The sequence below is a fragment of the Varanus komodoensis genome, unplaced genomic scaffold (assembly GCF_004798865.1).
Source record: "Varanus komodoensis strain SLA01 unplaced genomic scaffold, ASM479886v1 scaffold67, whole genome shotgun sequence".
NCBI lineage: Eukaryota > Metazoa > Chordata > Lepidosauria > Squamata > Varanidae > Varanus > Varanus komodoensis.
In genome coordinates, this window is record NW_025336308.1 from 3,416,847 (window position 1) to 3,441,961 (window position 25,115).

Consider the following 25,115-nt stretch of genomic DNA (forward strand, 5'->3'; position numbering starts at 1 on the left):
CTGCTAAGCATGGGTTGTGTCTTCCTTTTTGGATGGTCACTACCCTCTCTGCACACTTCTGGTTCTGCCCCATGCTTGATCATTCTGGATCGGTTAAACGTGGCACTTCCGGTGCTCCTGGGCATCTGCCATTGCTTCTCTGCTTTTCTGTGACTGCTTTGTCCATGGGCCCCTTTGAAATGTCGAGAGAGTCCTGGACATGGTGGATGGTGCCAGATGTAGATTGGAACTCCTGCAGGACAGCAGTAATAAATTTAGGGCAGTGATTTAGAAAAAGAAACCCATGTAGGTTCAGTTCATTGTTACTGATTGGCCATTATGGAACTTCAAGAGGGACTCCCCCCCCCAAAATCAGACAGTAATGCTAAATATAGATTGGTAGCCTCATCCATTGCATTCAGCTTTGTAATATTTATTTAAAACATTTTTATGCCGCTCCCATCGCAACAAAGCCTCGGGGCAGCTCACAACAAAAACAAAATATACAAATATAACAATTATACAACAAAAATATTAAAACCCGGTGCATCTCGGCTTAAAAGATTTAAAATCCTATAAATACCAATAAAATTACAATTAAAATAAGTTTCAAATAAAAAGGTCTTAGCCTGGCACCGAAAAACAGATAGCGACGGCACCAGGCGGACCTCTCTGGGGAGTGCATTCCATAGATGGGGCGCCACCGCAGAGAAGGCCCTCCTCCGGGTACTCACCCTCCTAATATCATTCACAGAGGGTTCCTGGAGAAGGGCATCTGTTGCTGATCTCAAGGGGTGGGAGGGCATATATGGATGCAAGCGTTCCTTTAGATACCCAGGTCCCAAGCCGTTGAGAACTTTATAGGTCATAACCAACACCTTGAATTGGGCCCGGACTTCAATCGGGAGCCAGTGGAGCTGACGGAGAACTGGGTTGATGAGAACAATGCCCAGTCCCCTTCAGCAGCCTGGCAGCTCTATTCTGCACCAACTGAAGTATCTGGACCGTCTTCAAGGGTAGCCCCACGTAGAGTGCATTACAGAAATCTAATCGGGAAGTTACCAACGCATATGTCACTGTCGCCAGGCAGTCGTTCTCCAGCAAGGGACACAGCTGATGGATCAGCCGAAGCTGAAGGAAAGTGCTCCTTGCCACCACTGTCACCTGAGCTTCTAGAGACAGCTCAGGGTCGAGGAGCACTCCTAAGCTGCGAACCCTGTCCCTCAGAGGGAGTGCAACCCCATTTAGGACAGAGCCCAAGTCCCCCATCCCGAGGCCTGAACCACCCACCAACAGGACCTCCGTCTTGTCTGGATTGACAATATTTGTGAGTGGTTGATGTCAAAAAGGACATAGTACCTGCTATTGGCTCATTATGTTCTTGCCAAACAATGATTATTCAAAGAACAAAACGGTCTTCTGCAGGCCAGAGAAACCAGTGTCTTTTTTTGACATGGTATTATTCCCTTGCAGCCTCCAGATAGGAGGCGTGTGCAGATATGAATGGGAGGGTTTGGCTGGGAGGAGGGGCAGGCACCATCATCTGCAGCGTCCCATCGGTCCACACAGCACCGGCACGTGCAGCCTGCTTCTGCAGGACTCTGGTCTAGTGGGTTCCAGCTGAATTGGGCCAGTGGCCGTGCACCAGTCCCCGAGAGTCCGTTGCGCTTGCTAGAGCCATGCAGTTCAGCCAGGGGCAGGCCCGTGAATGAGTGCATAGAGTTCCACGAGGTTTTCTGGATTTCAGGCACGGAGAACAGCGGCAAACTGGATATGAGTGGCAAGGACCTGCTGCCCCGTCAAGAGGCTCGACTCAAGGCAGGGCTGGAGGCAGCGGTGAAACACAAAAACAAACTGCTGGAATATGACAAGACAAGGTATGTGATGGAGTGAGGCAGACTCATATGTGGGTTCAGCGGAGGCTTGGGGCTAAGCATCCATCCATCCTCCCTCCCTCCCTCCCAGATGAGCAGGCTGGACCACAAGCGCAGCGGGGGCAGTGCATGCCCTGCTTATGGCCCCTGCTGCACCCACCAGTTAATTTGTCTATGCAAAGCAAATGATACTTCATGGCAGCTACAAAGCACAGACAGAGTCAAATTTGCCAGCTACCTTTGTTAGAGCTGGTGCTCCATAGCATACATGGACTGCTAAAAGGGACAAGTTAAGCTTCCAAACAAACTAAATTTAACCCTTTTAGCATTGCTGGATGTTGTTGAACATTCCAGCAATTTTAAATTTAATTAATGCTCCTTTACCTAGTGCAGCCCATGGGGTTGTCTGCACGCAAAAATTGCCCCCAGGCCTCCTGCAGGTGCCCACCTCTGCACAAGCTGAAAGCTTTCCACTAGACCGTCAGTGCTAATTTCCCACATTACGGCTTGCCGTTGCTGTCCCTGGCCACTTTTCTTAAGTGTTCTCTTTAAACTCTGTGCCAAATCGTGTGTGCTTCAGTTTCGACTTAGCAGGTTGCATTTGATGGACAACTTGGGGGACTTTTCTTAAGAGCCTTAATGTGAAGATACCTAGGGGGCCAGTTGCTGACAGTGAGAATCGGTCTTGATTAGAATTGCCTTCAAGCAGGTTAACTAAAGCAAAGAGATGCTTTTTTAGAAGTTTTTGCCTACCCGATTTGAGCGAGTGGAAATAGCATTGGTGTAGCTTGCCTCTATCCCCGGCATGTATGAGGCTGTGATACGTTAGTTTCTTTTTTACGCTCTAGGTAATTGCCAGTATGTGAAAGCAAGCCTTCATCCTGTTCATAACCCATTTAAAAAGACAAATACTGATTATATGTGAAAGTCACTGCATCTGCCATTAATTTTATTGAGGAAGGTGGTGAGTGGAGACTATTGGCTGCCCAAAATAGGGCTTCCGATGCTGCACTTCGAGGAGCATTCCTGTGCAAGACAGAGTACGCTGGAAAGGCCGGTTTGCTGAGCTCCCAGTGGCAGCTTCATATGAAAAGCCTGGGAGGCCTCCTGAGCCAAACCTGTGCTTAATCCCCCCCGCCCCCCATACTTGCAGTAGGCATTGCGGCCTGTTAGGGGCGGTGCTGGAGCTCACTGGTAGAGGACAAGTTTTGCAAGAGACAATCCCAGTAAGAAGAGTCGGGTAGCAAGTGACGAGAAAGACCTAGCCTGGGGAGCCCTTGCAAGTCAGAGTAAATAGCGCTGGGCTGACAGCCTTGTCCAGCCTGGGATGAGGCAGCTGCTTGTACATGCTGCCCGCCAGGGTCCTTCAGTGCCCGTCTTTTGCTTTGCTTGCCAGTGTGCGCCGCACCCAGGTGATCGATGATGAGTCGGACTACTTCGCCACCGACTCCAACCAGTGGCTCTCAAAGCAGGAGAGGGACGTGCTGGAGAAGAGGGAGAAGGAGCTGCGTGAGCTGAGGCACGCGTCGCGGCTCTCCAGGAGCATCACCATCGACTTTGCAGGGCGACAGATCCTGGAGGAGCAGGGCAGCATGGACAGATACCACCGCAGGTGAGCACCCGGGTGTGGCGGGGCCTGGCCGAGCAGCATGTGGACAAGCGGCTGCTCCTTTCTGGGTAGCGAAGGATCCGTATTCTCAGGTGCCCCCCCCCCCCCCGCCCCAGTATCCGATGTATTCTTTCTGCTTACGGACATCTCACTCTCTGCTCTGTAACATCACACTCAGCTGCACACGCAGGGTAAATAAGAGTCGCGTGCATTTAGGACACGAACCAGTGTGGCTTCCAAGGTGGAACTTCCTTGGCCTTTGCTCCCAGGGAAGAGTGTAGCCATCTGGAGTGAAGCAGAGCACAGTCTGAGTCACTCTGCTGTAGGGATTTTGCCCAGCGCCGCAGCGGCACCAGCATGCAGCCTCCTCTCAAATGCGTTCCATTAGCACCATAGGCTTCTGTGCAAAATGTTGAAGATGGGCATTAGACTGCTAAGAACTCTGCTAGAGAAGCACACTTTGCCTCTCTGCATAGTCCGTTTGCCCTCGGGCTGAACGAAGCGCAGCACCTCTGTGGTATGTTCTGCTCTTCCTGGCTGCTTTTCTGCAAAGCCAGGGGGAGTTCAGTGCAGCCGCCTTATAGCTCCCTGGGTGAAAAGCGTGGTAGGCATGGAATAAATAACACTACTAGCCGCTTCCCTCTCACGTTCTCTTGGCTGTTCTTCAATGGTACCCATTTTCAGGTGTTTGTGTAGATGAGTGTCGGGGAGCCTCTGGCTCATGGCGCAGATGCCTCCCCTAGGTCTCCCCATACGGCCTGCTGAGTCTCAGCTGAGGCTTCTTCCTGAAGCTCCTCCTCTGGGAAAGGCAGGCATACCAGGGAAGTGAGCGCCACAATTTGGTGTGCAGGGGGCGCTCTCTTCCCCACTGCTAGTACAGAAATGCTGAAATCAGGGATTGCGGGGAGGGAGAGAGAGAAATGGGGAGTGTGCGATTCACAGGCATTCCTCCTTCCTATCCTCCTCCCTTCTCCTCAAGAGAGGCACTTCTGTGTGTCCCACCCGTGGCTGAGGCAGGGCTGGGCGTTAGAAAGAAGGAGCTTCCCTGGCAGCACTTGGATGGTGCAATTGATTACCTCAATAAATTGCTCTTCCCCCATTGCTGAGACTCCCCCTGCCAGTTAAAGACCTTTCTGTTGCAGCAGCATTTGATTTGCCTCGATATGACTAGTCTTTTTCTTGTGATCGACTCTGCTGTTGTCTGCCTTCACTGAGTCTGCATGATCTTGGTAGTTTCCATTTGTCCCAGCTCCCCACCAGTACTATATGCTGCCTTGGATGCTCTACATTGGAGTTGGAAAGGCAGGCTAAAAATCCTGAAAATAAATCCATTTATTCTTGAGAATGCTGCCTTACAGAGCCAATATATCTGTAGCGATCACATCTCTGAATGTTCGGGAAAGGACACTTCTTCCCAGTCAGTGAAGTTTCGAACTGGGCAGCAGACTAGGTGAGGGGCGCTTGCACAGCCCTTTCCAGCCAAATGTGTGGGCAAGGAGGCTGTTTGTAGGGAACGATCTAAACCTGGCTGGTTGTCCTTGCAGATTGGATGAAACAGTTGAAGCTATTCACAGTGGGACCTTGACCAAGCCGAAGCAGAGCCCTGGTGGGAAACCTGAAGAATCTGCAGTCCTTGTGAATCCAAACCTCCTCCAGCCAGCCCCGGTGGTCAGTGCTCCATTTTTTCCTCTTGACAGAAGGCAGGGAGGGGGAATGGTTTGTGGTGCTCCTGCTTTCACGAAATGGGGCACTGCAGCAGTGGCTGCACTCGCGAAAGCTTCCTGGAGTGACACTCCCGCAGCATCCGCAGGAGGACCACAAGTTGCCCATCTTTGCTCTCAGGCTGATGCTGCCTTTTCCTCTTCTACAGAGCATAGCTTTAGAGATGGGAAGAGTCATCAGTGTTTCCCAGTCCACCCCCTCCTATAAAGTGGACACTTCCCCACTCCCAGAAATGCATCTTTCTCTCTGCTCCTGTGAAGTTTGAATTGTCTGCCGTTCAATTTCTGCTTCTGCTTACCCTCCTGGCTTCACATGGGCATCCTTAAAATTAAAGAGCAGTCATGTTTCCTTTTGGAGTTATCCTAAATTACAGTCTAGACCTGACAGAGGGAATTAATGGAGAAGGGCTAAGTGGTAGAGGACACCCTTGAATGCAAAATGTTCTGGATTCACTCTCTGGGCAAACTGCACCTACCACCAGGCCCTTCATCCTTATCCTGTCACAAGAGTTCAGATCCAGCTCTTACTTGTCTATGCTTCCTATGCTAGTAGCCCTCTGATCTCTTGCGTGCACATCTTAAGAATTTCTCCATCTGTTTCTCCTTCCTTCCAGCTCTGCTTGTTCACATCCAGGGCTCCCAAGAAGCATTAATGTTTACTCCTATGATCCTTTTTTTCTGCTACAGGTCCCTAAAGTGTTATACAACAATATATGTATATTAAAATGCAAGGAAATGAAAATCATTGTCAAATTACAGTAGTGACAACATTTTAAACTAAAGCAGTAACAAGAACCCTACAATGCAAGCCAAAGCAGTGTGTTTGTTTTCTCAGCACTAGATGTACCTGCAACTTAAAGACTACTTCCGTTTGGTTTCTGGTTAGTGGATTGAACTGTCTGGGAGCCTCCTGTGCCGCTGTGACAGGATGGGCAACCTTTGTTCCATTCAGGGCAGATGTCACTTCTTGAGCTGCAAGCTGCCATTCCGCTGTGCCAGAGCAGCCGCCTGTCTCTTTTTCTCCCTCAAGAGAATCATCACCATCACAACTGCTTCCTCCTTCCTCTCAAGAGGAGGGAGAACGTTGTGGGGTTGAGAGTGATCATCTTAACCCCTTGATCTGTCACCTGCACAACATTAGGCCAAGCGCTGCAGCTTGTTCAAGCCTTATTTTATATGTAACATATTTTAAAAGAAGCATGAATAAATGATTCACAGTTGCACATGATGGGGATTTAGCCTTTCAGGAGTAGATTCTGTTAATAGCTTTTAGGCTTTTTTTTTACACTACAGTAAGAATATCGCTGGTGCATCTAGGTGGGCATCAGCACTAAAAAAAAATCATTTGTGTGGCTCAGATTGAGTTAGTTTGTTGGATCCTAGTATGTTAGCTTTTCCCTTGGGGCTCAGCCTGTTGTACCAGTACATTGCTTTCCATTGTAGCCAAAGGGAATAGCCAGAGGGGTCTGTCGGAGGCAGATGTAATCGCCCTCCCTTTGCCAGCTGGTCTACTTCCTGCGTGGTCTAGGCAGTCCTTAGGCTGCTCCAACATCAGTTTTTCCTCTGTCTGTCTGATGGAGTGAGTGTGATGAGCAGCATGACCACCTGAAGCCCGCTCCCTACAGAGCCCCTAAGCAGCACCAAGTCACAGCTAAAGCTCATGCTTAAATGGAGAATTTTTAACCTTATGTGATGTGTTTTTTCTTTCCTTTGGATTTTGAAGTGGGTGGACCAGACTGGTTTGCTCCCACGCAGGAAAACAGGGTGCACTGTAGAGACTGGGAGTGAGACAGACACGGAAAGGAGCCGCTTACGGATTCAGGACCGAGAAATACAAGAGATCTCCGATGATGGCTGGTGCCTGAGCATGCATCAGCCTTGGGCCTCTTTGCTAGTCAAAGGGATCAAACGGTAAGCAGCAGGCTGTCATTGGGAACCCTGATTAGACCACTGGTACGTTTTTTTTAAATGACTGACTTCCAGTATTTTAATGTTGATGCATGCTTGTTGGCCGCAATTCATCTCCCATTCCATGCACTAGGTGGTGCCATATTCCTCTGTTACTCTTGCTGGAAAGGAAAGAAATTTTGAATAAAACAGCTACCTATCGTCACATCAGCCTAGTAACTAGAAGTGTGTTTGACTACAAGTTCCGTCATCCCCAACCTGACTGGGCATGATGGGCATTGTAAGCAAACAGTTTGGGAAGGTGCTGGGTTGGGGCAGCTTGTCTCAAAGGGCCAGGTGTCTGCTCTTGCACCCCCCTGACTGAGTGTTCACGTTCTCTTGTGATGGCACTTAATTGGTGGGGGTCGAGCACCTTTTGTGGGACAGAAGTGTTGCTGGACCAGAAAGGCCTTATAAGAAATTGCTCTCACCCATGGAGCACGCTGGACGACCCTGGGCGAGGCACCGCTTTTCAACTGAAGCCGATGGACCAAAGCCGGATATGGCCCCCTTCGGCCATGCTGGCAGGGGATGGCAGGAGCCGAAGCGCAAAATGTTTGGAATGCACTGTGTTGCGGGGGGCCGAGCTCTTCAGAGAAGGGGCAACATGCAAATGCGACTAATGGGTACAGGCACCATGCCTCCTCCCTCGCCGACTGTGTTTGGGTTCTGTGCTTTTGAGACTTTGAGGAGGGCTGTGGTCTCTCTCTGTTTTACTGATCAAGCCCTGGCCGATGCTCCATTTGTCTCTCTCTCTCTGTCCCCCCCAGGAAACCCGACCCTGACAAGTGTAGCCCCTTTGGAACTGCAGGGATTGCCACTCTCAGGCTGCCGCATCTACCCTCCCTTGCCGATGGCTGATGCCGCAGCTGGCAGTAGGTTGTCTTTACCCGAGGCCTTTTGACCTCCGAACAACAAGATTCAAGAAGGGGGAGTGGTTCAGAGAAAATAAGCTTCCTTATAAAAACAAACGTTTTTTCTGACATCTTAGTTGATGGCTGGAAGAACTTTGACAGTGGCTGGCATTGAAATAGTTGGAACATGTATAAGCCTCACTCTGGTCCTTCAAAGTTCATGATTCTTGAGCCAGCCATATAATTTCCAAGGCCCTTTCATGGGCTGTTCGCTTGCAGCCTCTGCACTTCAGTCATCACCTCCTCTGGATGGAGTGTCTGGATGGAGGGTGCGCAGCCTGGATGTGGCAGCAGCAATTGTCGTATTCTCTGAGCAGCGATGCTGCCATGGAGCGCCATGCCTGCTGGAGGCTGGGTCTGTTTCTGATCCTCCCCGTCGCTCCCTTTCTCCCCGCTCCAGGGTGGAAGGCAGGACTTGGTACACGTCACACAGGGGTCGACTGTGGATAGCAGCGACAGCAAAGAAGCCGTCCCCCCAGGAAATCTGTGAGCTGGAGGCTACCTACAGAGTCCTGCTGCAGAAGGGTGAGGCCTCTCAAACCTTTGGGAGTGAGGACTTCTGCTCCTGAGCCGGAGCGTTTCTGCTTGGGGGCTAGCAGGCCAAACAAAGAGGAGCTTGGAGGCTTGGTGGGGAGATGCCGTAAAGCGAGCAGGATCTGGAAACAGTTACTGTGTGTTGGTGGCTCCTGCATCGAACTTTTCTCCGCCCCCCTCTGCTTCCTCCCGTCCACATGGACATAACCATCCAGGGCTCGCTCTCTCTGCTTGGCTGTTAAATTGACGAATTAAACGCCACTTGGAAGAGAAGCCTCTCTGTGCTAGCTGTGTCAGTCTGTGTTCGTTTGCACCCGGTAATAAGCTTTGTTAGGAATAGCATGCAAGGAAATTAGGATGAAATGCAAGTCCAGGTTTCCTCTTGGTCAGGATTCAGAGCGGATAAGCTCTCTCTTCCTCCCTCTGTGCTTATTTACACTATACTTTGGAACAAAGGAAGCTGCCTTATACCAGAACAAACAGTTTGTCCATCTAGCCTTATGCTGTCTGCTCTGGTTGGCAGCAACTCTCCAGGGTGTCAGGTGGAATGCTTGCCGTAAATGAAATACAGCCCCCTGGCTGAAAGAGGCTCAGCCCCCTTGTTTGAAATGAAAATGCCATTCTCTCAGTCTCCCTCATTCTTGCAGCCCCTCCATCCTTCCCGCATGACTCTGCTCTCCTTCCACTTCTTGTATATTTGCTCCTTCTTTTCCCCTTCCCTGCCCTGCCCTGCCCTTGGAGACTTAGTTCCCACACTATGCTGGGGGGCATGGAATTTAACCACTGGAGAAAAGACAGACAGTGTGATGTCAGAACAGCACCGGGGCAGCCACCCCTTCCTCTTCAGCTTGGTGCATGGCTCGGTGTGAGGGCCAATCTGCATCATTCCTGAGTCTGGCGGTAATGTGTGCCCTTACCAGCATTCAGATCTAAAGGTCACGTGTCAGATTAGGTTCCAGCCAATGGCACTTTCTTGGAAGCTGCAGCAGCCTCCGGGGTTGTAATGTAAGGAACTCTTATTAAGCCAGGGAAGGAGAAGTCATTTGGCATTCTTTGGGTTGACAGATCCACATTTTAAATGCACATTGGTTTTGTTTGCTTGGGAAATGGCACTGAAGCTGCCCAAGCTCACTGACAAATAGCGATTCACTTCGGTATGGGCTGTGATTTGCAGATCCCTCACAGCAGGGAATCTGATGCAAACTGGGCATGTTGCAGAAAGTGTGTGTGATATTATCATATTGTGCTATTACAACACTGTCTATGCACTTTGCATTTGCAATGAACGTTCATTTTGTTTGCTGCAAAGAATCTGTTTTGCAGATCCCTCCTCCAAGGAGTAGACAGTTTAAAAACAGATACAGGGATCAGTTTAGGGGAAACAGTAGAGGAAGGGGTGAGACATGGAGGCGGAATAGACCAGGCTAGGCAGGAAGGGAAAGAAGAAGATAAGGAGCACTACAGGGATGTGTAGTTAAAGCATTTAGTTCCTGTAGGAGTGAAAAAAATGTTTGAGTATGGAGGACTTTCCCATTGCCTTTTTCAGCCTTCCCCAACACAACTGGTGCCCTCGATGTTTTGGATGGCAGCCCCTGTCAGTTCCAGTCAGCAACAGTCATGCTGGTTGGGGATGGTGGGAGGCGAAGTCCAGCATGTTTGCTGGACACACAGTTTGGGAAGGCTGCCCCCTTTCCGGCCCTGTTCGCCTCCCGGCTTTCTTTCTCTTTTCACATTACTTTTTAGCTAAATGCTTCAAATTCTGCGGGACCTTAAGTCCCAAGATCTGCATACAATGCACCGTTAAGATTGCATAACACGTGTTGCTCCAGTTCAGCAAGCGGGTCCTTTCTGAGCATGCGGCATGGGCATTGTAGGACTGGGTGCAACCTTTTGCCGTTGCAGAAGTGCCCCCTCAGCCTGCGCTGCTCACGCAGCGGCTGGAGGCCTGTTAAGGCAGCAGATCCACAGGCCTCCGAGCTGCCTGACGGAGAGTTGCTTCCAGGGTGTGGGAGTGGAATGCCTTCCCGGCACGCCAAACACTGCTTTCCTAAGCAAATGTACACTTTGTCCAAACCATGAAATTAACAGTTGAAAGCGCTGTGGAGAGAACACGCACAGCAGCCGAAGGCTAATTGAGACCATGTGGGGAATGGCAGGGCCCTCGATCACGTGCACGAGCTTGCCTGACAATTTTCTCTCCTGCTTGCCACAGAGTTGGAATTTCCCAATGATTATCCCTCTGGATGCCTCCTTGGCCATGTGGACCTGATCGACTGCTTGTCACAAGAGCAATTTCGAGAGCAGGTGAGCAAGCAAGAGGCTACTAAGTTTTGTGATGGTTGCAGCTGGAGCATGTTATTCTGCTACCCTTGATGCAGACAGAGGCACCCCCCCACCCCCCCCCCCCCCCTTCTCTAGGCATGGCCACAGCTTGTGATCCTCCTCAGACTTTATCTGATTGTCACCCCCGCAAAAGGGCTTTGAGTGGGGGAAAATGTGAAAGGCTTCAGACACGCCTCAGCCGCACACCAGATCCAGTAGACGCCCAGGCTGCTGGCGGCGAGCAGATGAAGTAATTCACACCACACAGCAACCCAGAGCGTGGATGAACTGTTGGTTGTTGTTGAACTGAGTGGTTCGCTGTGTGAACCCAGCTGTGCTAACAAGCCATTATTAAGGGTAAACAACCTGCAAGGAGAACCCCAGCTGGTAAACTGACTTGTTCTTGGTTAAAACTCCTGTCCCTACAAAGGAACAGACCATGATTCAAGAGCAACTCATACTCTGGGTTGTAGTGTTGTATGAACCTGTGGTTGTCACAGAGCTTCTTTCTGACAGTGACTTTGTGGGGTCTCTGGCAGGGGTGTTTCCCATCATCTGTTATGTCAGGGAGGTGATCCAGTGGCTTCCCAGTGTTTCAGCCTATAGTTTTCATAATTCTTGAGCCACTGGCCTTGGTGGCTGAGGCATGTGTGAGACTGAACCCTGGTTTTGAAGGAGCTGCGTCTTGTGCCGACATACCTCCCGTCTGAGTTCAGGGTGTTAGCAGTTAAGTTTAACACTCTAAACCCCTTCAGTGCTCAGCATGTGCGGATCTGCCTGTCTCTGTATACACCTGCTTCCTGTATCCCATGGGGAGCAGAGAGGGCTTTGTTGGCTGAGTGCCCCAGTTATGGAATCCCTTTCCCTTAGAGGCCTGGCTGGTGCCCAAGCTGGGCTGATTTCACTGCCAGGTTAAGGCAGTGGTTCTTGGTTGTGAATGATGGGAGTTGTGGTACAACACATTTAAAGGGCCCCAGATTGGGCTGGGCTACTTTACTGACTCTGGATTATTTTTGATTTGGTTGCTTGAGTTGTTTAGGGTGATCTTGGGGTTTGTGGTTTTATGCTGAAACATTTTTATTATTGTAGCCCCCCCCCCCCAATATTGATACAAGGTGGGTTGGAAATGTTTGAATAAACTAATTGTAAATAAATAAATGGAGGCAGGGACCTTCTGCGTACGGTTGTGTGCTTTGCCTCCTGTACTTCCAGAAGGGACAGGCAGGCCCCTTCTAGAAATATGATAGGAAAGAGCACTAGAGAAAGGGTTTAAATTAAATTAGAAGCAAGCCTTCTGTTCATTAGAAAGACAAGTTTGTTGCAGAAGGTATTTCGGCTAAGGCTTCACTTGAGTCCATGCTGGAAATTGTTAGTTTGTCTGGTAGAGACCAAAGAACCCCCGTGCCCTCAATCTCTTTTCTTTAAGCAGCTTTGGGTGTAGATCTGAATCTCTCTCTCTCTCTCTCAGACCTGTGTCTGTTGCAACTCGTAATTGTTTAACCAAATCATCCCTGAGTCAGAGAAATCCCTTTCTGAGCAAAGCTCCTGGCAACCAGTTGGTTGTTGATTACAGAGGCAGCTGTGGCTGGACCAACACCCAGGAGATCCTTGGCAGTCCCTTGGCACCAAGAGAGGCTTTGAATCTAACACAGGAGAGCTGCCACCAAGCCACGCTTGCCCACGTTTGGTAACTGCCCGCTTTCGTAGGAAAGATCTTTCGTGACCCCAGAATGCTAAGCAGTTAATCCACGCCTTGCCTTGGCATGTCTTGCTCGTGTTTTTCTCTTCAGAACGTTCAGTGAGCAGCTTTTGTGTTTGCACTTACAGGGACCCTGCTTTCCCTGGCGTCTGTTTCGTAATGCTTCTGTTTAATGGCATGTCCTTATCTCTGTTGGTCGTGGTGCCACTGCTGCCACTTGACATTTCTTGCTTGGGGGCAGTCCTGCACCAAAGTTATTTCTTGTCCTAAAAGTGTATCTGAAGAGTGGAATCCCCCTCCGAAGTGTTATGTTTATTGCACAATTCAGCAAGTTTGCTATCTAAATTTTAAAAGTTGCTTTTTAAGAAGAACACAATGGTTTTCAATGGTGTCATATAAAAGGTATAGCAGCTGAAGCTGCGGTGCGGTATGCAGCCTGTTGGAATCCCCCTGGGAGAACACAGGACAGTCTCCTAGAGACGGGAAGAGCCGGCCAGCGACACTAGGGACCTGGTGGGGCTGTTAAGCTAATAGGAAAACAGACATTGCCTCTTAGGTGGTAGAGCCTTCCCTGTGCTCTGTCATTGTTCTCCCGGGTAATGTTTGAGAAAGCCAGTGGCTGAGAGCTTGGGGCCAGGACTCAGGCAGTCTGGATTCTAGTCCCTTGGCACAGCAGTCAGGGAGTGCAGGGGTCATCTGGGGAGCCCGAGGAGCCTGGACTGGAACCCGAGGTGGCCCTGGGGACAGAGGGTCTGCACACCTGCCGTAGAGAGAGATTGAACGGCGCTGTTCAGCCGGAAGTTGTGGGTGGGGCCAGTTCTTGGCGAAGGCGGGTACCAGCCCTGGTCAGCATGGCCGATGGTCTGAAATGACAGGAGCGGGCTTAGACTCGACCGTGCTTTCACCTGTCCTCCAAATGGGCCGTCAGTCAACCTCCTGGGTATGGAGTCTGTTGAAAAGTGTGACCAGGATTGGTAATGCGTCCTTGGTGAGCAGGAGAGCTCCAATTTTACACGCTATTTCCCTTTTCTACAGTAAGCCCTTCCCCGAAAGAAAATTAACCGCATTCCTAAAAGCAAAATTGGTGATGTGCATTTAACCCAGAGAGACATTTATTCTCAATTTATACAGCTTGTTCTCCATATTATTTGCCAAATACATACTGCCCTAGAAGAAACAGGCAGCTGTTTAAAAAAACAACAACCCTTGATGATTTCAACCTGTGTAGTGAAACAAGGGAACACTCCTTTGAGGTCCCAAAGTCAAGGGCACTAGAAGCAGCATTTCCCTTCGTTGATTGATTGTCCCTTTCTCCAAAGATCGTTAGGATAGTCGGAACAAATTAATCTTCTCGCAGAGGAAGATGGGCACAGAATGTGAGCCATTCTGTGCAGAGAAGCCCAAAGGCAGCTTTTTGAGATGAGAGGTGACGGTGTCAATGCATGTCCCTGGGTCACAGTGCCAGATTGGGGTGGCCCAACTCCTTGAGGATCACCACGCAGTTTGAATTGGATAATGTAGATGTCAGATCAAGGCAGCCAGGTGTGTCTCGCCTCTCAAGCAACCTGTGGCCTTATGTCCAGCTCATGAAAAGCTGCAATGATGCAAACCTCTGATGCATCTGATCCAGTCCCTGGGATCAGTTTGAGGACCCCTGCAGGCTTCCCTCCTGCTCTACACCTGTGGACTAGTAGTTTTGGACTCCAGTTCTTAGACCTCCCTGACCATTGGCTATGCTGGGTGGGACACCAGGCTGCCTCCCTTGATCTGGAGCAGGACGGCGAAGGGAGCAAGCCCTCAGGCTCTCCAGAACCCTTAGAGGCTGGCCGTGTTTGCAAAGAAGCAAGTCAGCCAACAGCAGTGCCTGGAATGGTGCGGGGTGGGAAGTCTGTTGCAGAAATCCCCCGTTGCCTCAGGCGTGGCTGAATCAGCAGTGAGCCCTGACGCGTGCTTTTGCAAGAGGCAGCCCCCGCTGGGTTGCGTGGACTTTTCCCCACAAGAAGCATGCGCAGGACTGCAGCCGAAGTCTGAATAGCGCCTCCCATCAGAGACTGCGGGACAGGACCCAGCAGTATCTTCCCTCACTCTTTCCCCTTCCTTCCTCATCTCTTCCTTTATTTTTCTTTGTTTGCTTAGCATTAGTGAAATGTTTTGACCTTTTGGCTGGTCCTAAAAAAAAGTATAACCCTGTTTCATTTGGACTGAGCATGGACTGATAGGAAGTTGAAATACTGTTGTGGGACCTTGTGTAGAATAAAACATATCCTTTTATTCAAAGAAGAAGTAAAACACCCTGGAGGGAACAGTGTCTGGTAACCGAGCGCCCCTCGCCCCACCAGTGCTGCAGGCTCTGAGCTTGTGCGGCATTCGAAGGTGAAACATCAGCTTATTGGAATAAGCATGCTGCAGTTAGGACCCCTGACAGGACCAACCGGTGAGACTTTTAGTTCCTTCATTAGATAACGAGCACTTGGAGTGTTTCACTCTGCCCATTCTGCAGACGTACCATGACAGGGTAAAAATTATCCTTCGTGATTTTTAAAATGTCCTCTATGATCTTGTCATTATTAAGCTTGCCCTTTGCTGCTTTTACTTTCAATTTATTTCAAAACAAAAACATGAATGAGCTTTTGAAAATAAAGTTGTTATTTTGCTTGTAGAAACATATAAAGCACCATGTAGCACTCCCCAATTAAATGTGTCGGGCTGACTGGGGAGCATGGGAGCCATATTCCAGTGCCTCCGGCAAGCCCCACTATGGCGGAGGCTGCCCTCGACAAGCTGAGGCCAGCTACGCGCAAGGCTGCCTGTGCGTTTCCGAACTCAGCTGGGCTTATTACAGTTGCACCAGCAGGGCCACGACTCCTTCAGGAGTGGCGCCACAGTTGCAGAACTTCCCGAGGGATGCCTGACCGGCTTATTCCTTCCCGACCTTTAAGTGAGTGTTGGAAACATTTATGGCCCCAGTGGCTTTTTATAGCCAAGTCCTTTTATCTTTATGCTTGCTCATAATTTCTGTTTTAAAACTTTCTCTTTGTTCTTATGTCGCTGTAGTTCATAATGCTTCTCTTTGCCTGCTTTTGTTATTGTATTCCTGGCTTCTGTTGTAAACTGCCTCGGGAAGGTTTTAATTTCAAAGGTAGGGTATAAATAAATTAAAATCTTCAGCTGTTCCAGCTGATGGCTTGGGAATACCTCAGTAGGTGGTGGCCAGGAATGGTTTGCCGAGCCTTCTGCTGAGGGGGCACACGGGAGGACGCACCCGTCCTGTGCTTTCAGGACCCCCTGAGGCCAGCCGGCTTGGCCCTGCTTGCCGGCAGGCTTGGTCTGCAGGCCGAGCAGCATGGAGAGGGAGAGGGAGCTTACGTAAGTTCAAGATGAGAGGGAAATGAAGTAGCCTGGCTAAGATGTTTGCGTCTCCCCTTCAAAGCAGCCAAACCACTTGTTTCTGTTATCTGTGAGCAGCAGATAGACGTGCTCAGCAGCCTCCAGGGAAGATGCTGCCTGCATTCAGCAGCACAGCAGGGCTGTGGTTTGTAACCTCAGCATTTCAGGCGGTTGGTGCTGCTTTTTTCTCTTAGCAAAGCCATTTTGATTACCAAATCTATAGCTATTAGCAGTGGCGGTTTTGCACAGTTCCCTTCTCATCGGTTTCAGCTAATCCTAGTGGGCTTTCATAGGTCGGCTGTGTAGCCATTTTAACTTTCTTTAACATCTCTCACAGCACTGAAGCAGTTGGTATTGTCCTGTCGCCACCTACTCGTTGTTTTGTTATAATTCTTTCTTATCAGAGATAATGAATCCCCTCCTTGGTAAGATGCCACGTTTTTCTCTTCCCCTACTTTGTACTCACAGCAGCCTTGAAGGGTAGATTAGGCTGAGGAATGGCTCAGGAAGCAGGGAGTTCAAACAGGGGCTTGCCTCTGCTGCTGTCTCCCCCCTGCACCAAATCAGTTCACCTCACCAACAGTGCTGTGTGTGATGGATCAGAGCCACATTGCTGGTGCTTCGTGTCCCCAGATTAGGGCTGGGCTGCTGCCTCTGCCGGGAACTCAGCCCAGAGCACGTGTTCTCCGCTCGGGCTGGGGCTGCTCTGCTGATGGGGCTCTTGGAGGAGAGCTGATTCAGCGCCGTGGCTGAGAAGCAGAGGGAAGCCCCTGCTTTGACTCCTGCCTTGGCCAGGGACCTGCCATGGAGTTAGACCAGTCTCACTGTCTCAGCCTCAGTGCCCTTGCCCCACCCAGTATGGGGGTTAATACTGATTTCCTGTACAAGGTGGTTTAGGGGTTGCAACTAGACAATGAACTGACTCGTGGGCAGGGCTGAGGTCTCCCTTGTCCATTGCTTCTCAACCCCAAGCGGGGAGACTTGACTACCCAAACACATCTGATCAAGCATCAAGCGCAGCATGGGCAGCTTGATCTTTCATCCGGATGGCACTTGTGACTTTTCCTAGTCCCCTGGAAAACTTGCACAGTAACACTCCACTGTTGTTGATATGCATCTATGTGGTGCTTTCCAGGGCATCACGTGCCCCGTCAAATTCTCCCTTAAACAGCCTTGCAAAGTAGGTCAGGAGTTTTGTAGGTAGGCAGTTGAAGCTGAGAAACGGCAGTGTGGACTTTGTGGATGACATGTGATGTAGGGATTCCCCACCTCCCACTTCCCATATTCAAGGGTCAGAGGAAAATTGGCCACAGAAGGGTGGAGGAATTTCTGGTTGATCACAAGCTTCTGCTGGATGGGTAACCATGCTCTGGCTTGCTGATTAGCGGATTTTGTTTCGCAACATGGTCTGACTTGGAGTTGCAGACACATCTTCGGGATGCAAATCCATTGTACCCACCATTCTGAGTAGAGCATTCTCCTAAACCAGAAAAGATGATGAGATCAGGGGAAGCTTTTCCACGTTCCACATATATTGCAAAACGCGATGAAGGTGTCACAACCATCTAGCCCTAAAGCGAAGGGGATTGTACCCTGTGAATTGCTTTCCCTTGTCTGTTCCTCTACCCCTTGGTAGCCAGAGGCATGCTGCCTCTTGTGAAAAGCCCAGGGAAGCACCACTCAGTCAGCTGTTTATGCAGCTGTTTTCTGTGGAGGGATCATTCCAGGGCGACATTTCCCAGCTTGGTCCCCTCCCGGTTTTGGGTGCAGAGGCAGAGGCCCCAGCTGGTTCTCCGCTTCTCCATAGCAGCTTTTGCAGCTAATCCCAGTGCTCAGTCAAGTTTACCGAGCATTTAAATATTCTGATTCAGCTGGTAGCAGCCTGCAAAAACATGCATGCCAGTAATTGAAAGAGAGGCATTCCAGGAAAGGCAGAGTCGACTGGCTCTCTTCTAGCTGGAGCTTCTCCCATGCTGGGGGTGGGGCGGGGAGGAGAGATCACCTGCTTGGCAGCCGAAGCCTCCTGTGAAGCGGAGCAGGGAGAGGAGGCCAGCTTCTCAGCCGCTTCCGCCGTGTGTGGGTGATCAGGCATGTCTAGGAAAGTCTGTGTTTCCTGTGTTCCAGCAGAACCAGCCAGGGCGGCTCATGGCACTTAAAGGCCAGTAAGATTGATGGTGGTGGAAGTATGTGCTGGCTGGAGCCCGCTCGTCCCATGCAGCCTGCAGAACCCGTTGCCTAGTCGCAGATGGTTCTTTCCGCGAAGGCACGGGCTTAATGTGCGCGTACAGCAGCACACTCCACAGCTGGAATGCCAGCACCGACAAAGTGCACACTTCTAGCCCAGATAGTTGCCAGGGGAAGCCACACCAGTGTGAATGTGGTGAGAGGAGAAGCGGCTTCAGGTAGCGCCAGGAAGAGCTCTTGGCCTGTCTGCACGGCCCTGAGCACAGATGCCTGCCATTATCCCCCTTCGCCTTCCCCTGCGTTTCGGCTTTCAAGCCGAGTGCTCAGCGCTTGCCTCGTTGTGGATCAGCTGAGTGGGATTAATGTGGCTTTCTGTTTTTTTTAAAGAGCTTGCCACTAATGAATGGTATATAAAAGCTTAAACTAAATAAATACGTGATAAACCAAGGTTAGGCCTGTACCTGCAGCAGAGTCGTGTGCATTGCACAATGTCACAGTTGCGTCTGAGTGTGTGAGCAGCACCTGGCTACCTCAGAGCGGTGCGCATGGTGGGGAGGGAGGAGCAGAGCACCAAAGGAAGCAGCTGCCTCTGTGAACCCTGTAAAAGTGCCCTAAAGATGGACTCCTCACCATGATGCCTGGCAACCACACGGCATGCGGAGGAGGAGGAGGAGGAGGTGTTCTTCATTCATTAGAGTGTTTTCTCTGTATCTTCAAGAAAAGAACTACAGTTTACTATTACTTAAGCTTGCATTTTGTTTTTGATGAAAGCTGAACACTTACGTAAGGGGCATGGAATCCCCCTATTATCGACCCACAGTGGTGCGGGTGTCCCTCATCTTTTCTGTTTGTGGGCATATAGTGTCATTATGTGTGTTAAGAAATGGCTGCCTGGATTTGTCTGAATGTCAAATGGCTCCATTTAAACACAAGCCACCCTCAAGCACTTCTGAGACAGGTGAGCCTGCAATTAAAATCCAAATTGCTCTGTGCAGCTTCACACTATTTCTGCTGATTACAGGAATGCTCAGGTAAGCTGTTTTTCTCATAAATCGTGGCATCGCTAACCCATTTGCAGTTCTCGTTGATTTCTTCCCCTTTTTCCCTTCTCCAGTATCCGCAACTGAGCCAAGAGTCAGCTTCTCCATTCGTCTTTATCTGTTCGAACGCCCAGGAGATGATAGTTAAGTTTCCTGTCAAAGGCAGACACAAAATCTGTAAGTCGTACTTCTTTCCTCCAAGTGTGTGGGATGCCCTGGCCAAGACCTCCCTGGTGGCCCCTTCCCGGATCAGTGGGCTTCCCTGGCTGTGACGGGCAGCTCCAGATCACCGTGTGGGTTTCCCACAATATCCTGGAGTAGATAGGAAGGCAGCTTCCAGGGGTGTTGTGGGAAATTCAGGTGGTTCATACTTCACTGTGGACTTCAGCCTCACCCACATCCTGTTTGTGCCCAGCCCTCTAGCCTTAACGTGCCCGGCCCTGTCCGTGCCAGTGTTTTCCTGCCAACGCAAAGAGCTCTCCGGCATCGGTTCCCCTGGGCACGTGGCTTCTGCAGGCCTTCGCTGATAGTGCAGGAATAGTAATCTCCTTCTGACATAATCAGGTAAATTTAGGTCTGGTATAGGCATATTAGATTGGGGAGGAAATGATTAACTGGGTTTTTATATATTAAATTAGAGAGAGGGCCGAGGTCTTTTTCCTTTGCATCTCTTCACCTGTCCTTTTCGCCTCACTTCACACTTCCACTGGCTCTGAGAGGACGGGATTGCAGAGAATTGAATGGAGGAATGTTGCGTTTCTGTGCCGAGTGTAGCTGACGGATGTTAACCGCCTCCAAATCTAAGAAGGCAGCTTTGTACTCGGCCTGACAAGAAAGCCGTGCCCATAACCAAGGGTGCCTTGTCAGTCGCCTCCCTTCAGCAGGATCTCTACTGCTAATGAAAGTGTGTCAATAATTTACAGTCTCCCAAAAACGGACTTTCCCAACCTGTGGTGGTGGCAACAACATTGTATTTATACCTTGCCTTTTTCCCTCTTTCAAGCAGCTTGAGGCAGTTTTAATATCCCCCTTCCCCTCCATTTTATCCTCACAATGACAACTCTGTGAGGTAGGCTAGGCTGAGAGTGAGTTTCCTGGCTAAGTGGGAAATGGAACCCAGATCTCCTAAGCCCCAGTCCGGTATTACAAATCACATGTGATAGCATCCCTGCATATCTTTGCATGTTTGTTCCTACACCCTGAAATTAGATCTGTAGAGTTTTGAGTTATTTGCAAGTGGTCTTCAGTAACCCATATTCAAAGAGTTACCAAATTCAAATGTGACGGTTTCAGTTTAATTAAACAATTACTGGACTGATAATGAGCCTTGCACCTGCCCAAGCCTCCCCTCCCCTCCCCTCCCCTCCCGCTCTCTGGTGTCTGACCTTGGGAAACATCCTGGTTTGTAAGTAGCATTTAAATTTCAGTTTCCCACTTCAAACATGAGAGGAAGTATGATTTAACCAACCACTGAGGGGAGAGGAGGGGTGAGGCTGGCGTGTGTGGGCAGTGTTGCTCTGAGATCCTTGTGTCTGAGCCAGGCCAGTAAATTCCCATCATCGTCTTATTAGGATCTCTACCTTCCAGCGGATTCTGGAGTTCAAGTTAGAGATTTGCATAACTGCTGATTTCGTATTTCAGAAGAACTTTGGGTGTTATTCCTCTGTCTGCAGGTTGTTGGGATGCAAACTTGGTCTTTTGTGCTGGGCACACAAATGAACCGAACTAGGTTGCAAGGTGCTGCCACAGTTGCCAACTCAGTTTATAACATTCTGCAGGCATGCCTTCCACTGTTTCCTCCTGCCAGCAAGTGAACATTCCCTTCACTTTCTCACTTCTGGGGGGATGTTCATTTAACATCAAGATCAAGGAAGAATTGTGTGAATGTCAAAAGGCAGCTCATGAGTTTGTCATTTTAGTTGGTCCTAAGAAAAGTGCATGCTTCCTTCCTGCTAAAAGTTCAGCGATATGGCTGCCTGTCACCGCATGTTGCTGTCATTCTGGGTAGTGCAACATAAAAGTCTTCCAATTCTCCACTGAATGCTGAACTGCATTTATGTTCTGCAGTGTGCTTACCTTCATTTCTGTGTACCGCCTTAGATATTATCACTCGCTCTCACAGTATTTGCTGCAGAAACACGGATTAGCAGCCTTCCTTTCTGTGGGTGGGTTTTCTGGCATGTGCCAGGCTGCTGCCTCCCAGAGGAGCGAGTTTCTCGCTGCTGGAACAGATTTGGCAGCAGGTGCACCTGGCAAGAAGGCTTTGCTTCAAAGCCAATTTATCATGGATGGCTAGAAGAGCTCTTTCCGCTCGCTGGGAACATCCTGCAAGCTCAGCTCCCTCCACGCACCTGGCCCGACTCTCACCCATCGCAGGTCGGGTCTGAGCACGTGAGTCCCTCTCGCCCCATCTTTCGGGCCATGGCTGCATTTCGGACCAGAGCTGGTTGCTTCAAGGCTCGGCTCGAACGCGTTTAGGGCTGCCTCCAGGTTTCCGGGGGTCTTTGGCAGATCCCCTCTGGCGGCCCCCCCCCCCGCCCCGATGGGCCGGACAAGCAGGCAGCTCCAGTGCTCCAGATGAGCGCAGGCAGCTGGGAGCCACCGTTTTAATTTTCCACGCTGCTTTTGATATACTGTCACTCTAGGGCACTGTGGGGAATTAAAACGGTGTTTTCCACCCAATCGGTTTTCAAAGCAGGGGACACAGATCTGGGATCTGTGGTGGGGCCCGAGTGCCTGTGCAGGGATGCCGTATGCCGATCTGCCAGGCCTGCTCATAAGCTCAGCTTGTCTTTTTCCTCTTTGCGGGCTTTAGGGCTGCTTTGGTTTGTCTTGTTTTGAGCCCCTCGCCGCCCTGCCTCTCTGCAGCAGAGCGTGAGTGCAAGCACTGCCCGAGTCTTCCTCTTTCCAAAGCAGCAGCATCCCACTCGAAGAGGGAACAGCCTGGCAGGCTGGAAGGAGATGGCCAGAGGCCGTCCGACTGCCCCGATGGCCCTCCTCTCCTCTGGCAGCCTCCCTCAGCATTGTGGGGCATCTTACAGCCAGTTGGCTGGCAGAAATTGAGGGTGGGCCTGGTCATTCCAGGGTGCCAAGGAATGGTCAGTGACAAGAGTATGGGGACTGAAAACCCCTAGTTTGTGTGTAAAATCCACATCTTCCCATTTTAACAATAAACTGTGGGTGCTCCTAGTGGGTTGCTTGTAGTTACCAACTGAACAACGTAAGATGTCACAACAACTCATAGGCACACTTCCTGCAGGGGACCGGCCTTTTCCACCTTGTGCAGGGTGATGTGAGCGTCCAGGTCACACACAGTTTGTTGCTGAGTTGGCTGCTGGGTTATTTAGCTTTTAAGCCAGAAATCTGGCTTTGCACGTCACACTCTGCAAAGAAGGCGCTAAATGTGGCTTGTGCCACAGAGTGAAAGAGGACGACACACTGCAAGCAAACACACCCATGTTAAATGATGGGTTGTCATTATGTGCAGACAGCTTCATAGTGAATCCATTGGATAGAATAACAACCCACAATTCACCTGTGAAGACAGTTGAATAAACTGTGGTGGCTTTCTCAGTCCTTGGTTGGTTGGTTTCCCTCTGCTGCTGTCTGTTCCTGCCCTGCATTCAGATACTTTTGTGGCACTGTAGTGCTGGCATGTAGAAGGACGGGGGTTTTCTAGCCCTTGCCTGCCACCTCTGTAGCCCCGTGAAACAACCCATGGGTCCAGGTTTGTGCACAATGACAGCCCACAGTTAGTGACCTGTAGGCCACAACCTAGCACAAACCATGGGTTCCCCTCCTAGGTTCTTCATGCTCTGCACAGCCACGCCTCACAGTCCAGGACTCAATAGGCTATACTGTGCGTTAGTGTTGTGCGTGGGCCAGGCCACTGAGCTCATTCCCTGAATCATGCCTGCAGTTTTAACACAACCTCTGGTGGCAGGCTCCTTTGCGAGCTCACGAGGAATGCTTCCACTTCCTCATGCTCTTGAGGATCTGTCAGTGCAGTCCAAGCGGAATGTGCAAGGGCAGCCTGAAGGTCTGTGCGTCAGCTTTCACGCGTCTCCTGCGCACTTGAGTGGGATTTGCAAAAGGTGCACCCCTTCTTTACCTGCCCACTCACCCCAACCCTGCAGCTTCCTCTTGAACCAGGCGGGTTGGGGAGCATCTGCTGTTGTGTGCTGGGTCTGCTGCTCTTGTGCACAAGTGTGCATTTCTTCCGAACTAAGTCTGTGACTGAACGTGTTACAAGGGAGTGCATTTGAGGAAATAAACAGCAAGGCCCATGGCAAAATGCATTCCTAATGTGATTTCATGTGTCTGAGTAACAACTGACGTACGAGAATTGGTGGCAAAAGAAAAGCAGAGCAGAGGGGATGGGTAAGGGCTGCAGTAAGCTGGACGGGGGGACCAACTCCAGTGCCCAGTCTGTGCACAGCTCTTGCAAACTGGTTGTTGGAAGAATTTGCGCAGGCGCATCCGTTGCCGGCCAGCCACTCTCAGGTGGCACACGCACTGGGAAGAGGTCTTGCCCTGGAGTACATAGTCAAGCCCGTGCATGGCAGCAGCTTGGATCCTAAGACCGCAAACCTATACAGACTTCTTAGAAAGGGTATCCCATCGAACTCACTTCTGGCATGTATGGGACTCCAGTATAAGGGTACAATTTTATGCATGCCTAGGATTGTGCCCTTAGCTGCTTCTCTATCCATGTGGGGGGAGGGGTGTTGTCTGTCAGCCCCCTCTTCTGTTTGCAGACCCCCTGTACCACTGTCCACATCGTCCTCAAGGGTTCCCCAGTCCCCAGGATCAGAATTCTGAGGGCCGTGGGGATTAAAGATCTGAAACATTCTGAATGCTATAGATCATAGATGTCAGAATAGTATTTATTTCCCTTTTATACAACCCGATAGCTGAGGCTCCTGCCTTTGTTCTGCAGTTGTCCTGGGGCCCAGTGGCAAAATATTTCCTCTGATTTTGCTTCAGTGTGCAGGTGCGATCCATTAATTCCTGCTTTTCACTGCCTGAGATGCACAGCAGGGTTCTTCCATTCTGTGATATTTACCGAACATTTTTATCTGCCTGAAGGGTTTAAATTGGAGTTTACCAGGCTTTTCTGCATCCAGAATATTGATCCTTAGGACGGCTTAGATGTTTGGGTTCGGCTGCTGTATTGACAGTTGGGGGAATTGTTTGCGCACAAATAGACCAAAGGAAATGTACCCCGTTGCCCACTGAATCTTAGTGGGTTTTTCTTTTCAGTGCAAAGCATTTTATTTGTTTGTACTGAGGTCATTTTTAAGGGTAAAACATACATGAAAACCAGAGTTTGGCGAACTTTTCTTATCTCCCAGACACCAAAGGAATGAGATTGTCCTAGGAATCGAAGTGCTAGGCAGAAATCGAGGCCGAGCTCGGCGAGACAAAGCCATTACTCTGAACCGCAGTAGGCTGTCCCCGAGGGCAGCATGCCAGCTTCTGACAGCAACGGCAATGATGGTGATTTAAAGTCATAAATGAACTGCAGATCAGGAGGGGCTGAGCAGGGAGTTGGGCAGGCATCACAAGATGTGTCTGAGGGGCCTGGAGGCTCCAGCAGCCCTAAGATCCTGGCCTCATGGAAACATGGCTGCATCCGCAGGGTTGCCGCTGCAGAGGATGCGAAAGCCTCGTGCGCTGCCTCCTTGCCTGGAACCTTCCTTCCCCTGCTGAGGGCCCTCTGCCCCACCTGGGCCCCCCACCTGTTCATAGATCCCTGCCAGTGAGAGGCTGTAGAGTGTCAGATAGCTTTGGGATCCAGTGTAGACACAGAGCGCGAGTGTGACTCACGGCACACGATTCGGACGTGCGCTTTCCTCGCCTAAGCAGTTTCTCCTCCTTTGTACGCAAGAGGACAAAAGCACCT

General features: G+C 50.3%; 1 protein-coding gene across 3 annotated transcripts in view; it reads left to right on the top strand.

Moving 5' to 3' along the window:
- TRIP4 (thyroid hormone receptor interactor 4) overlaps window positions 1–25,115 on the top strand; it is a 34,711-nt gene that overhangs the window by 7,303 nt on the left and 2,293 nt on the right. For all 3 annotated transcript variants that reach the window (XM_044450591.1, XM_044450593.1, XM_044450592.1), the window contains 7 exons: window positions 1,727–1,856; window positions 3,250–3,465; window positions 5,007–5,130; window positions 6,907–7,094; window positions 8,445–8,569; window positions 10,791–10,882; window positions 19,285–19,387. In XM_044450591.1, coding sequence (XP_044306526.1) covers window positions 1,727–1,856; window positions 3,250–3,465; window positions 5,007–5,130; window positions 6,907–7,094; window positions 8,445–8,569; window positions 10,791–10,882; window positions 19,285–19,387 — 978 coding nt within the window. The remainder of the gene's footprint in view (window positions 1–1,726; window positions 1,857–3,249; window positions 3,466–5,006; window positions 5,131–6,906; window positions 7,095–8,444; window positions 8,570–10,790; window positions 10,883–19,284; window positions 19,388–25,115) is intronic.